General features: G+C 42.2%; 1 protein-coding gene across 1 annotated transcript in view; it reads right to left on the reverse strand.

Moving 5' to 3' along the window:
* Window positions 1-4636: 4636 nt before the first annotated feature.
* The window catches only part of LOC141982963 (collagen alpha-4(VI) chain-like), an 89585-nt gene continuing 78362 nt past the window's right edge, over window positions 4637-15859 (reverse strand). Inside the window, 5 exon segments of the mRNA XM_074945574.1 lie at window positions 4637-5011; window positions 6809-7077; window positions 7312-7405; window positions 8937-9608; window positions 10270-10360. Of these exon segments, the coding sequence (XP_074801675.1) occupies window positions 4839-5011; window positions 6809-7077; window positions 7312-7405; window positions 8937-9608; window positions 10270-10360 (1299 nt within the window). The 3' untranslated portion in view covers window positions 4637-4838.

Here is a 15859-nt window from a genome sequence, read left to right on the forward strand (position 1 = left end):
TCACTTGGATTCAGTCTTATGCCTAGCTATGCAGCTATGGTGAGATCTTTCATGTGTCTTAAAGTTTGGTGCCTAGCTGCCTTAGGCACTTTTGAAAACTTTGCCTCTTCGGGCTTGTATGTACCTCACAACAGTCACGTATTGTGTGGTGTTCTATCCATATGTTGCATATTAGCACCTCTATCCCATCAGTCAGTATACATTGAATTGTTTCCAAAGAATTTGGAAATTAGCACAAAGTGTCTTTATAGCTCAGCGGTAATAACATGGCAAACTGTGAGCATGCATTTTGCACAACATTTTGTGAAGTCTGTTATAATCCATGTCAGGGCTAAATCTGGAGAAATCAGTGGGGAAAACTTCCAGGATCAAGCTCACAGTAAATATAGTAGACTGCTGTTCAGTGACAATAGAGGAGAGTAAGATAAGTTTTTCTTTTTAAAATTCTTTATTTTTAGGAAGGTTTCAGTATATTCTCCTGGTTATTACACTTCAAGACATTTTCTGCTATCCGTTATATCAATACAATTCCACTGCTTATTTTATATTCAAGTGCTTATGCCGTACCAGTTGCTGTGTTGTCTGAGCCCATCAGTTTCAGTGCAGTTGCACTTAAGTCAAACTGATACACAGAGCCAAACTCTGATGTTAACCAGATTTAGTCAAACCTAAGCACAAAAGGATAATAGCCAATTCAAAGCGAATGCTGGCACCCTGATATTAACTGAAGAACTGCACATAACATTGCCAGAATCTTCTAAGAGAACTTCCACCACAGGTTTCCAGTTTAAATATATCTGTAGACATTGCATGTAAATATATAATTTGGAGGAAACTGTCTGATTTGTCTCCTTTTCTCATCACCTAAATTTCAAGTGGCAGTGTTTTTATACTGGAACTGTTATTGCTGATTCTAAGGTGAGGGGAAAGAGCCAGCGAACCGGATACTTCTGAGCATTGTTGACCAGAGAGACACGCATGGCCAATTTATTTACCAGCACAAGCAAGCACAACTGTTTTGAGGTCAGTGGACATGAAAGCAATTTCTGGAATTAAACACTACTGAAACCAAACCATGAACCCAATTTAAATCAACTGAGTTGCATTCTTTTATGCTAGTGTCTAATTTAGCTCCTAAACTAGATCATGTTTCAGACACTGTTTGGTCCTGTCAGCACTGGTTGATCAATTTATGCTAAAAAAAAATTATAAATCTATGTACGTGAGATGTTAGTTATAGGCTGATAATGCCTATGTAACCCCTACCAACACCAACACCAAACTGACAGTCACAGAAAGGCCCAGGGGTGATTTAACTGCCTTTTTACCTCACAGGATCACTCTCCAGCAACTGATTCTTAGCATAACAGTGAGGTACCATGTATGACTGTTTGCACTGACATTGCCTGTAATGGATAGTGCACTTAATTTCCCAATCTGTCAGTTTGGTACATATCACAAGTGCTACATTAATTTTTTTTTTAAAAAAAGGATTGTTAAAATGTGTGCTTTAGTTCTCACAGTCAAAGGAAACAAAAGGATTCTGTGTGGCTTCTTTGTGCTTGGACAGTTTGGTAACAAATGCACATTTATTTTTATTCTACAAACTAAATTCCAATTCTGAACTGAACATTTGTAGTGGTTTCAGGCTCCCATGTGTACTGTTAACTTTGAATAGTAACTAAGGTTTAATAGTAAAATCTTTCCCTGAGGATTTGATGCTGATCCCACTTTTACAAGGGTAGTCTTGGCAGAATTCAATCTGTATTGTTCTATAATTATGACGGATATCTGTCTAAGCATTTTTTTTCAATTTTTGATTTAAATTTTCATAATAATAATGGGATGGGGTCAGGCAATTATTTAATGGCATTGAGATTCAAAAAGTCAAAGCTGCACACCTGTTAAAACATTGTCAACAGCACATAGCAAAATATACAAAGTAAATATCTTTAATCAAACTCTAGTTCTCAAGCAGCATTTTTCTTGCTTATCTGTAAACTTTGATTATTACCAGGGGAAATATTTTTTTCATCTGTTTGTGTATATATTGAAATTGACATTTACTAATTTAAAATCTAATCCTTCCAAGCCTACATTGGGTAACTCCTTTGACATCAATGAACATACATCTGATTTACACCATGGTGAGGGGGGGGAAATCAGGCTCTTTAGACCCCAGTCCTTGCTTGGGGTTTGCTACCATGGACTTCTGGTTGCCTTACTGGAAGATCTGCTTTAACCAAACAAGACAGGCTTTTAGTTATACACAATTACTGGACTCAATACAGAGTAGTCTGTGTGAAAGTTAATGGCCTGTGATATACAGACAATCAAACTCAATGATCTACTGTTCCCTTCTCAGCTTGAACTCTATGAATATCCTGCTGCAAACTTGACCGGTTTCAGTGGCATTACTGACTTTCCCCATAGGAGATCAGGAGGCCTGGAGGCTTTAAGATTGGCCAGAGTCTTTCAGCAGGATAGGCTTTAGAACATGTTTTCATCAGGTTTTTTTTAAATAAGAAATCAATGAACTATTTCTCTAATCAACGCAGAGAATCAGCCCCCTCCACCCCACACACACACAATCCAATCCCACCACACATACTCTCCAGCTGCAGCCAAATGGATACCATTTGGTGGGTGATATCACTGTGATATCACCTCCTCCAGGAGGGAGACTAGATTGCGTTGTAAGTGCTACGTGACCACCACTGATGTGGGGCAAGCTGTATACTGTTTCAAATAGGATGCTATGGGCTAGAGCCACAAAGGGGACTTAGGCTCAGTGTCGCTTCACTTTCTTTCAGGTGCCTTGCGCCTAATGAAAGTCACAGCCTCAAGCTGAGTGCCGAGGCTCCCAATACACTGCAAGGGGAGAGTTAGGCACTGAAGAATAGGATGCATGCTGAGTGGGGAGCCACCTAAGCTAGCCAAGAGGAAATGCTGAGGAGAGGAGCATGGCCTACGCCCAGCCCCTCAAAGTCCTGATTCCTCTCCTAGAGTTAGGCGCTTAAGCCCTTTCTTGCCAAAAAAAAAAAAAATGGTGGTGATGTTGCCACGGCCTCTACCCACCCCTTAACCTTTAGCCCAGGGATTAGAGCACTCACTGAGGATATGGGATATCAAGGTGCAGACCCCCGTCTGCCTGCTAGGGAGCAAGGATTGGAACCCACCTCTCCGGAGACTGCCATAACCACTAGGAGATGGGGTACTCTGGGTCAGGTCTGTCTCTCCTGTTGAAGCTGTTCCACTTTGTGTAAGTAATTAAATATCCATTGGGACAGAAAAAGAGGGCGAGTGATGCTGTAACCCAATGGCTAGGGTGCTCGCCTGGGATGTCAGAGACTCAAATGCCCATTCCAATGACCATTTATTTATTTCTACACGTGGCACAGCTTGAGCAGGAGGGATTGAAAAAGCCCCACCCAAGAATTTTCCATAGCCCAGCGGTTAGGGCACACTCCTGCCAGGTGGGAGATAGAGATTCCAATCCCTGCTCCAAATCAGGCAAAGGGATTATTTGAACGTGGGGGTCCCACAGCCTGAGGGAGTGCCCTACCCACTGCATTAAAGGTCATAAGGGAACCATATCTTCCTCTGATATTTTGTGCATGGCCTGATCTGTTAGGTGTCCTCTGAAAACAGCTACCTGATTAGGCCCCACAGGTGAGCTAGACGGGGGAATACCTAGTCTGAGCATTCTGCTGGGCCTTAGGTATGAGCTGGGTATCTGGACCGTGGCGCTGTGTGCATGCTGAATGGCAAAATTTAAGGTGCCTAAGGACTTTGTCACCTGTCCTTGAAGGTGTCTAGCTGAGTTAGGGTTTTGAGGTCCTAAATTTTGGATTTAGGAGGCTAAAATAGCAGTTAGGCACCTAAATCCCTTTGTGTATCTAGCCCTATGGCTGTAAAGCCACATTTTTCCACTGGGCAATAAAACTCAGTGCCAGGTAGCATCATGAACAGGCTCTAAAAGTAGTAGCATGTGCACTTAAAAAACCAAAAACAAACCTTACCTGAAATTCTTTGTGCTTTAAAGAAAAATACATGGCTTTCCCAGCAGTACCAAACACTAATGACCTAATTCTTCTGTATTTGTCCTACACAATCATTGGCATTTCGTCTGTGTGTTGATCCCTCAGTGAAAGGAATTTGAGCTATGCTGATTTATATGTGCTGAGAAGCCAATCTACAAGGCTGTCAAAATCAATTTTAAAAAACACAGTGGCACACACCTTAATATTTTATGTAGAAAGAATTTATTCATATTGGGTTCTTTAAAAGAAGGCTAAGAATTAGGCTACATTAGACACAGACCAGAGCAGAGTGACCTATCATAGCTCTACATCTTTTGAGAGCTAAAATATTGTTTTGACCCATTCTTTAACTAGGATTAATTCAGACAAATGAACCAAAACACTTTGACATTAACATCTCACCTCCAATATTATTTTATACAAATGTCTGAGGTATTGATTTATTTTCTTCAGTACGCTTAAAAAGTTCACGTTTTGGTGTTATGGAGCAGTATCAAGTGTTGGTATTAATTTTTACCTTACCCTTTTAAATAATGCACTGTTGGCTACGAAAATAATATTTCCTAGACCAGTTCTTCCTAAATCAATTTTTGTAACTCCATTTTCATTATTCAGTTAGCAGGTAAGAAACAACTAAAAATGCCCTCTTGCAACATGGATTTTAATAAGAATGTATTTGTTTTACCTAAAATTTAGAAGCAGTATTGTTAACTTAGAGCTTTTTCTTTTAATCTCTTTTTCCCCATTGTCCTTACAGCATAGTTGAAGAAGTGAAGTGGTTTGACTGTCTCCACTCTAAGAAGATGCTATGCACAAAGCTTCACATTCCTCTTGAGTTTCAAATCTGTTTTTGTTGCCTCCACAACCGCCATACCAGAATGGAGTGCAGACTTTCTGCTCTTTGTCATAATGCCATTTCAGATTGTAATCTTGACACTCTCCTCCATCATGATCCACTGCACAAGCATCTAAAAAAGGCAAATAAAGGTTATGGTTAAAGTTTGTGAGGGAGAGAACCAAAATCATCAGAGCTGGTACTTCAGAGGCAAAGAATATTCTGTTCAAGCTGGCAGACAACAGAATTAGTAAGCTTTCTCAGGTCTTACTAGAGAACACGTTGTCTGTCTAGAACATGGTTGGTTGGAGGGAACACGATTCTATTCTCACTTCAACTAGTGAGGTTTTGAAATGAGCGGAGCTACATAGGGGAAAACAGAAGTGAAGGGCCATATGGTTTTAGTGTCTAGGCTGGTTTATAAAACAGTTATACCTGGTCTATAGTGATCAGGCAAATCATGTTAGCATGAACTGTTCTAACTATGTAAAAACTGTTCTTATTTTATCCTATTGTAGATGTGTTCGTAAAGAGGTGTTACCAACCACATCTTCCTCCAGCAAACGACACTAAAGGCCATGCTTAACAGGAGAAATCCATGAAAGTCTCTGATCCAAGTTCAGTGGTGATAAGTTATAGTGGGAATACGCTGTTCAGAAAATAGGTATAAGTAGTGTAACCTGCAGCAATCTGACATACAGCAGGCCAGATTTTGATCACATTTACACCAGTGTAAATTCAGACTCACTCGGCTGAAGTCAAAGGCGTGACTCCAAATTTTCACAAGTGTATGAAATCAGAATCTGGCAAAGAAGGAAAGCCAGGTATCAGGAAAGCAAACAGGAGGATGTAAAATAGTGTGGGACAATAACTTTATCTCGTACTCTCCATCCTACCCTTCTTCCTCATCAGCATGGATATGCTGAATTGCAAATCAGTGCCAGTTACAGCTCCTTACAGCTGGGAATCCCAAGCGGTGGTAAGTGTATGCAGTGAATTGATGGAACATTTTTTTAAAGTAAGTGGTAAGTGAACCAATGAAGTTTGGGAACTGCTAGATTATACAAGTCTTAAGAAGTTTATATCACTATCAATGAATTAACTTGAGAACCATAAGCTGCAGCTTGTAAATTATATTGTATTTGCATTGCAGCAGTTGATCAACATACAAACGCTCCCCACACCCATGCATCTGCCCTTTGTCAACAGGAATTCTATTGGGTTGTAGATTTTCAAAAAGGTGAGGGGGAGCCACTAAATTAAATGTGGGTAACTCTTATGGAATTTTTGTGACAATATATCTAGTAACCAGATCTTTAACTTTCAGCCTATTGCATCATATAAAGAAAATCTGCAATGAAATACACACAGCTAGGTGGAAAGTGAACAGTTATCACTGGCAGGGTATGATGAGCCTCTGTTTGGATGGGGACATACCTGATGGATGACTCAGTCCCTTGTGCAAGAATGGGCGGTAGTGGAATCATGGACGTACTGTCCCCCATGCTAAGGCCTGTTGTCCCAGGAAAGGTTAGTGTTCAGAAGAAGCGGCCCTGTTAGCTCAGTAATAATAGAGCAATTTGCTGAAAGTCTCAATATCCTAGCAGGCTTTGAGGATTCAGTTTAATTTGGACTGACAAGAATTAGCTGCCTCTTTGTTTTGTTTAACTAGAACTGCAGCTGTATTTCTCTGATAAAACATTCTAGATCCAAGTTAAAGACTAAATGACAGCACCAGTTCTGCCCTCTGTTACACACATGGAAATAGCACAAAGCAAATTAGGCTGTATTTCATTTGTGTGGCCAACAAAAAGCTTAAGAAGCCAGGGAACTGACTAAATACTATGAGTCTGAGACAAAGCCCATTGCAAGCAACAGCAGTCTTTCCACTGACTTCAAAGGGCTTTGCCTCAGGACCTAGAAACCATACCATAGTTAGCATATGCAGCTCCAGTTTCTACTGTCTCCCCTAAGTTTTCTTCATTCTTCTCTGGGACTTCTCCATATTCCTCTAGCTTGGTCTCTTTGGCATTGCCCTCTGTGAAATACTACTTCTCCTCAAAATCATATTTTTCTTCTTGTCTGACATTTACAGGTTCCTCCTGAGTGGCTTCTGTAATTTCTTCTATCATTCTGCTTTCCATTAGCTCTTCCAAATTCCCACCACTGTCAACTCCACCAAATTCAGGGAAAGGTATCCTGCAGGGGAAATACCTCACTTTAGCAATAGTTTGTATGTGAAGAAGATGCAAAAGGCTCATTCACTCAAGTTATTGCTAATGGAAAACTTTGGGCCTGATCCTGTTTCCATGAAACCTAACGGGAATTTTGCCATTGCCTTCAAGGGGACAGGTCCCTTATTTGGAGAACAGGCTGTACATATGCAATTGTACTCCCCACATCCCTGAAACAATTCAGAAGGAGTTACCCTACCTCTCCAGAACAGCTACTTGCTGTTGTGCATCTCCTCGATTTAAGGCTTCACACTCTTCTTGCAGTTCTGGAGAAGGATAACTGTTCATTCCCCCTGTAGGAAGAGCACAGGTAGCAAAGTCTAAAAAATGCATGAAATTATTCTTGTGAATTTAAGTAAGGATCTTCCAATAAATAAGCATAGCACAACTAGAGAAACTGGAACCAAGAGACAGGACAAAGGAGAAATAAGTCCACAGAAAATAGCACTGGATATCACCCATATAGCCTGTCCAATAACAGAGGCTCAGGAAACTCCAAATTCACCTTGTGTAGATGCATCTGATTCTCTAATATACTGAATATCTTTTTATACAAGTTGGAGCTTCTATTAAATGTATTCCTGGTGTGGCTTGAAATCAATGACAGCTTCAAAATTAGACTTGATGCTTTTATATTGCTTATCTCAAAATGCTTATGAACATTAATGAATTATTCCTCATATCTGTGAAAATAGGGAAGTATTATCCCCACTTCACAGAGGTGGGGAAAAAACAAGATAGAGAATAAGTGATTTGCCAATGGTCACAGAGGAAGGCTGTGGTAAAACCAGGAATAGAACTTAGTTCTTCCTTGACTGCACACCTGATCCTTTTCAGAATTTGGCCCAAGACATCATTGTAATGTTTTGTATTATAGGTATTTCTATGGTGCTCATCACCATAGTATCAGAATGGAGTTTACCTTCTTTTGTATACTAAGCGTAGTAAGATGAGGCCCTGAAACAGGAACCCTTGTATCAGAGGCCTGAACTAAAGTAATGGTCAAGACTTTGCTAACATAAAGCAAAGTTCAGCTGTGAGCCAGAGGCAGGCCCTGCTCACAGAAGTTGGCAAGAAGAAGGCTGCTAATTGCACGTATACACATATCTAAAAGGTATCAAGTACTAATAGGATGAACATGTGCAGAACATTCTGGTACAAACACATTCCACAGAGATAGTGAGGAACAGGCTGTCCCATCCTAAAGGCAGGGTCAAAAGGATAATATGATGGATAGAGTTGTTTGTTCGAACCAACATGTACCAGAAGACAGGCAGCACCTCAACACGCAGAGGGCTTGTACCTTGAAGCGTCAGGAGTGATGTGTAACTTGTTTGTACCTGTGTATAAGAATGCATCCCTGAGTGGATAGCTTTGTCTGGCCTAGGGGGCAGTGGAGAGTCCTGCCACTGACTGAGCCGGTCCATTGTCAGGGAGCACATATTTGTAGTATGTCCTGTAGAGTCTATAGGGAACTATTACTGTGCTTCGTTTGACAATAAACCCGGGTGCCTTCGCACCTTGTGAGAGTCTGTGGTCATTGGGGGTTCTCTCGGGGTCTGCTGTGTCAGCTATCTGCACAGAGGCAGGACAGCACACAGAGGGAACACACGCATGCAGCCAGCTGTTATCAACATTGAACAGAGCAGAGCACCACACCGGTGACATCTGACGACACTAAGCATGACACTATAAAAAACTCAAAAACTTCTATTACTAGAAATTCTTGCGCTTCTCATGACTGACGGTGAATGTGCATGACTGATGGTGAAGCATTTCTCATTGCTTCAATAACAGGAGTAAGTTGGATTGTGTGCTACTTACGTTTTAGGAGGGTTAGGAAGACACGACTAAACTTCTGAGCATATGCCATTTCAAGTTTCAGAGCCCTGCCCAGTTGCACTAGGTGCTGTTCTGCTGGGAAGCTCGAAAGCTCTGTCAGCTCGCTGCTGGTAATATAGTTTCCAAGTGCTAGGGTGAACATGATGAATCCTTGGCACTTGGCTTGCAGTGAGACCTCTCTCAGTTTCTGTCTGTCCCAGGAACTCGTCTTACTTCCAAGTATTGTAAATATGACCCTGTGTTGTCTCGGCTCGGGGGCTTTGAAAAATATATTGTCAATTGTCCATTGCAGAGCATGACCAATGGCAGATGGCCCTTCCAGCTGGTGAACAGATTCTTGGATATGTCTCTTCATCAAATGTTTACCATTGTACATGATCAGATCAAACTCTTTGTTCACTGGGCTTGTGTTTCTGTTGGAGATAAAGCTTCGAGGAGCCTGCTGCACCAGTTCCACCCTCGCCCCTTCATCCGATCCCCTCGGCTGTGAGGTGATAACAAAGTGATCGAGCATGGTACTCACAAAGTCTTTGGCTCTCTCAAACTCATCGCTGTCAATGCTGCCAGAGCTGTCCATGACACAAGTGATGTCCATGTTCACCATGACTGGTGGGGGAACTGTCACTTCACAGTTTGTATCTGGTTTGCATTTAGCTAGGCAGGAAGCATTGAACTGTAAGCTATTTTACAGTGTAACAAAAGCAATCACTTTAAAACTGCAGTGAGGGTTTGTTTGTTTGTTTTTTCATTTAAAAAGTTTGTCCTAAAAATTATTTTGAAAGCTCTTCTAAGTTGGTCCGATAAACTACACTGACTGACTCCCTTTAAATTATGTTCTGAGATCTCATGGGACGTAACGCAGCAGTAGTAACAGAAAATGACCAACATGTGTTGAAGAGCTCATCTGTTTTTTCTTTCCTTGAAACCTAAACAAAATAAATGATACTGGAACAAACTCTATTTTTTATCTGACTGTTGGCTGTCATTCCTAAATATATCTGTTCCGTCCACTCCCTTTTCCTTCTCCCTCCTGGAAATGTGGAAGTTATAGTAAATGAGCCTCTTTTCCCAGAAGCATAACTCTATTGAGTAACTTCCACTAGAAGGAAAATGCCAAATTTTATCATTTCTTTCACCACGCAGTGGACAACTAAACAGCATTCTTATTCTTATATCTAATTCTTACTATCTATCTTGGCTAGAAAATTATTGCACTAATATCCAGAGGACCTGTTGCTGTGAAGGTCAGTGCATGGATACAACAACACTGTATCAGCTAACACTGATTTTTGTTAAGTGAAATGAGGAGCCTTACCATAGCAGAGTGTGCAATATGTGATGCTTTCCAAGCGCTGATCTTGCTGCCTTTCCCAAATAAGCAGTTGAAATCTTCTAGTGTCATCCATCTGTTTTAAAGCAAACATTTATTTAGAAATAGCTTAAACAAGAAGAACTGCACTCAAAGAATAGACCACTTTTCTGAACTAAGGGTATTTTTCTGCTGAAACAAACTATCAATAACTCAACAAGTTAATGGTTATAACACTGAACTGGCCCAAGCTAGAAATTGCGTAATTTCTTGGGTATTGTGCCAGTTGTCCATGAGCTCCTGCAGCTGCTGTCCATGATTAGGACAATTAACATGTGGAGGAGACAAAACATTCAGAATGGAAGGAAAAGTTAGCAAAAAATAACAAAAATCAACCCCCACTCTGATAAAGTACATCTGAAATAAAACTTTATATAAATTCTGCATCCAAGTAGGAAGGTCTAGTAGGTAAAGTGTTGTACTAAGATTCAAGATCAGCTTTCAGTTCTGGCTCTGCCGTAGTCATTCTATGTGACTTTAGGCAAGTTGCTAAACCTCTCTGTGCTAAGTTCCTGTCTGCAAAATGGAGATAATAGTGCTTCCTTTCTCCAACATTTTGTCTGCCTTGTCTGTTTAGATTGTACGATCTTTAGGGCAGGTACTGACGTCTCACTCTGCGTTTGCACAGCGCTAGGCACAATGGGTTTCAGATCCTGGCTGGGACTGTTAGGTGCTACTGCAAACAAATAACATAGCGTGGTCTCAGGTTCTGTGGTGTTTAACTAATATGTGGAGAACTAGAAGAATTCTTCCACGGTCTCCGCCTCAAAGAATTCTTTCACAACAATGACAACTCCACTCACAATTACCATGTTCCCACTGACAAGTTAAGAAAAAAGAATCATCTGACTGGATAGTACAGAGTGCAGAAAACCACACTCTTGATCATTACAGTGATTACTTCAGGAAAAAAAAATTAACTGCAAAATCCTTAACAAACATCACATCAACCATAATCTCTCCACCCGCCAAAAGAACAGCCAAACAGTACCCCAAAAAAATTTAAGCACCGGATAGTGATCAAACTGGCAAACAAAGAGTGTGACATTGTAGTCCTCAACATGATGACTACGTTAAAGAGGTCAAATGACAACTCTCCTACACCACCTACTATAAAGAACTCAGAAGACCCCACACCACAATTTACTCGGGAATTTAAGGATTCCATCAAATCCTTCCCCATACAACTCCAAGAGAAACTCCACAATCTCACCTACCCACCCAAGCAACCTTCTACATGCTTCCAAGATACACAAACAAGGGAACCCAGACAGACCCATCATATCTGGCCACAGCACCCTTACTGAAGGAATATTGGGACTCATAGAATCACTCATCACACAAAAGGCCAGCTTCATCCAGGACACAACTGACTACCTCCACAAAGTCCACAATATTAACAGCCTCCCTCGGAACACCAACCTCACCACTATGGATGTCATTTCCTTATACACCAACATCCCTCACAATTATGACCTCAAATATTTACAAGACAATGGACAACCCTCTGATATCCACCCCAAACACATCATCAAACTCATCCATTTCATCCTCACTCATAACAATTTTACATTCAACAACAAACATTTTGTTCAAACCATGGGAACAGCCATGGGTACTAGGATGGCTCCCCAATATGCCAACCTCTTCATGGACCACCTTTGAAGAATTGCTGGACCATTGCACCATGAAACCAATAATTCATCAATGATATTTTTTAACCTCTGGACAGACAGCTTAAACTCCCAAATAGATTTTCACCAAAACTTCAACAACCACCACCCATCCATTAAGCTCTCTCTGGAACACTCCCACACTAGCATTGACTTCCTGGACACCACAATCAGTTTCAACAATGGAACCCTACAGACAACCATGTAGAAGAAACCCCCGGATCACACACCTACTCTCCATAGATCCAGTAACCACCCCAAACACACCAAGAAATCTGTTATCTACAACCAGGCACTCAGATACCACAGAATACTCTCCAAGGAGAAAGTCCAGGATATACAGTTTAATACACTTAAAATTGCCTTTGCCAAGCAAGGACACTGCACCAGAGAAGTAGATTGCATCATGGAACCTGCCACCCAAATGCCCCCAAGAGAACCTGCTTCAATACAGAAATAAAACCCCCTATGACTGCACGCTCCTAACTGTCACCTACCACCCCACACTGGAACTCATACAGGATATCAAACTACCACCCATACTCAATGGGGACCCCATCCTTAAAGCAATCTTTCCTGAACCTCCCAATCCTGACCTTCAAACAACATCCCCCCCAACATCACAAGCTCATCATCAGGAGCAAGCTCCCCACAGACCAGGACACACCAACTCAAAGTGGCAGCAGACCCTGCCAGAACAACAGATGCAAAACCTGCAGACATCTCTCCACTGCTACAATGAGCAACACCCCCCCCCAACACACCTTTCAAGATCCATGGATCCTACGCATGCCTATCACAACACATGGTGTGCCTCATCCAGTGCACTAAATGCCCCAATAATAAATATGTGGGTGAAACCAGACCCTCACTTTGCTCTCAGATAAACTCACACAGGAAAATGATAGATAAAAACAACCTATTACTATGGGTGAACACTTTTCAGAAAGCAATCACTCTATATCTGACCTATCTGTCCTCATCCTCAAAGAAACCTGCACAACACTTTCAAAAGATGAGCCCAAGTGCTTAAATTCATAACTTTGCTAGACACTAAAAATCTGGACATAAGAATGGCCATACTGGGTCAGACCAAAGGTCCGTCTAGTCCAGTATCCTGTCTTCCAACACTGGCCAATGCCAGGTGTTTCAGAGGGAATGAACAGAACAGGCAATCATCGAGTGATCCGTCTCTTGTTGTCCACTCCCAGCTTCTGGCAATCAGAGGCTAGGGACACTCAGAACATAGGGTTGCATTCCTGATCACCTTGCATCTTGGCCAATGACCATTGATGGACCTAATCTCCATTAGTTCTTTTTTTAAGCCTGTTACAGTTTTGGCCTTCACAACATCCCCTGACAATAAGTTCCATTGTATTGTGTGAAGAAGTACTTCCTTGTGTGTGTTTTTAAACCTGTGGCGTATTAATTTTATTGGGTGACCCCTGGTTCTTGTGTTTACCTAAAGGAGTAAATAACACTTTCCATATTCACTTTCTCCACACCAATCACAATTTTATTTACTTCTATGATATCTCTCTGAGTCGTCTCTTTTCCAAACTGAAAAGTCCCAGTCTTTTTAATGTCTCCTCATACAGAAACTGTTCCATGCCCCTAATCATTTTTTTTTTTTTGCCTTTCTTGGTAGCTGTTCCAGTTCTAATAGATCTTTTTTGTGATGGGGCAAGTTTGTTCCCCAGTCACCCAGTTCTGTGAGATCCTGTTGTAACTCTTTGCAGTCAGCTTTGGAGGAGGCAGCATGGGCCAGGGGAGCTGAGGGTTGTGGGGAGATGTGGGGAATACAAGAGCAGTTCCCCTGAAACTGTGACAATGATATATTTTATTTCATTTTTTCTAGAGGCCCTAATCTAGCACAGTACTTAAACATGATTAAATTCAAGCACTTGAGCAGTTCCATTGATTTCAATGGGACGACTCAGAAGCTTATAAGTAAGCATATGCTTAAGAGTTTGCTGGATTGGGGCCTCAATGTCAGAATATATTTAATAAGAACTGGAAAGTCACACTATTAAACTTTGTAATATTAATAGCAAAAGTGGGCCAGTTGTGAAGCTTCCATCCAAATTCAAGTTTCTAAACCTCAGATCCAAACCCAAGCCACTTCACAAGAGAGTGTTGGGATTCGGAATTCTGAACTGGCCATTCATAAAAATAAACTTGACCCATGAAGGTGAAATCTGGACCTAGATCTGATCTTCCTCGTGTTTCTGAGTGGTTTGAATTCTGTGTCCTAGTTTGGGGTCCATCTCTAGTTAAAAGTGAACTGTAAAGAGAAAATGGAATGGCAGGCAAGCTGAGAAATGTGACTTGACCATCCCTGCTAACTGGGCTGGGCACAGGAGATTGAGCAGAGAAATCCATTTTTATTTACTTTCCAAAAATTCTTTCAAACCACTATCCTCCTGCCATGAAATCTGTTTTTACAGGTTTGCTAATGATGCCCCATATTCATCATTCTGTGATACTACAGATACCAGAAGAGTCAGATGCCAGAAGAGACATCATAGCCCCAGGAGGGTTAGCATGAGATTTCTGGTACCTGTGGTGCCCAAGAGCCAATGTCTCCTTGTAAACCCAGAAGAGAGAGCAGATTTAAACGTTCAGAGTTCAAGAGAGCATGAAACTGTTAAGAGGTAAATGGGTGGGGTCCGTGCAGTCTGCCTGGAGGATTGAAGCCGGTGGGTTCGGACGGCCAGCCTGGGATGACGGATCCCCCTCGTCCCCCTCCAGGGGGTGTCAAGAGGGGACCACTGCTCGGACGGCCCCAGCCCCCATTGGGTGCATTTCCACTGAGGCGATGCACCACAACTGGCTCTGGGTCGGCTGGGCCAGTGGACGGTGTGAGGTTGGTAGTGGCCCCCAGCGCACCGGGATTGGATCTTCTTCGAGTCGGGTTGCTTGGGAATGCAGCCCAAAGCTGGTGGTAAACTCCATCTAAGGCTAATTACTGGCACGAGACCGATAGTCAACAAATACCATAAGGGAAAGTTGAAAAGAACTTTGAAGAAAGAGTTCAAGAGGGCGTGAAAACATTAAGAGGTACATGGGTGGGGTCCACGCAGTCTGCCTGGAGGATTCAACCCGGCGGGTTCGGTCGGCCGGCCCAGGACGATGAATCCCCCTCGCCCACCTCCAGGGGGTGTCGAGAGGGGACCACCGCTTGGACGGCCCCAACCCCCATTGGGTGCATTTCCACCAAGGCGGTGCGCTGCAACTGGCTCTGGGTCGGCTGGGCCCATGGAGGGTGTGAGGCCGGTAGTGGCCCCCGGCGCACCGGGACCGGGTCTTCTTCGAGTCCGGTTGCTTGGGAATGCAGATTTAAATGGAGAGGGAAAGTAATTTTATATGGTTAAATTAGAACTGATTCCTGACATAATTATTGGGTGCTAATATTATCACAAGAGCTTTAAAAGATCATATCAAAGGATTGGTTTACAAATATCTCTGTTCTTCACATCAGTGGTTCTCAACCTTTCCAGACTATTGTACTCTTTTCAGGAGTCTGATTTCAGCCCTAGGTGGCGGGGCTAGAGCTTTGACTTCAGCATGTATATCTTAGCTTCGCAGGGACCCTGCTTGCCACCCCCTAATGCTGGCCCTGCACTTACAACTCCCCCCTCAAACCCATCCCACAACCCCCAGACTGAGAAATACTGATCTAGTATATAGAGCAGTGTAAACACATCAATGTCTGTATGAAATTACAGTTTGTACTAACTTTGCTAGTGCTTTTTATGGAGCCTGTTGTAAAACTAGGCAAATATCTAGATGGTCTACCCTACAGAAGACCTCTACATCCACCCAGGGGTACGTGTATCCCTGGTTGAGAACCACTGCTTCCA

The sequence above is a fragment of the Natator depressus genome, chromosome 2, assembly GCF_965152275.1.
Source record: "Natator depressus isolate rNatDep1 chromosome 2, rNatDep2.hap1, whole genome shotgun sequence".
Lineage (NCBI taxonomy): Eukaryota > Metazoa > Chordata > Testudines > Cheloniidae > Natator > Natator depressus.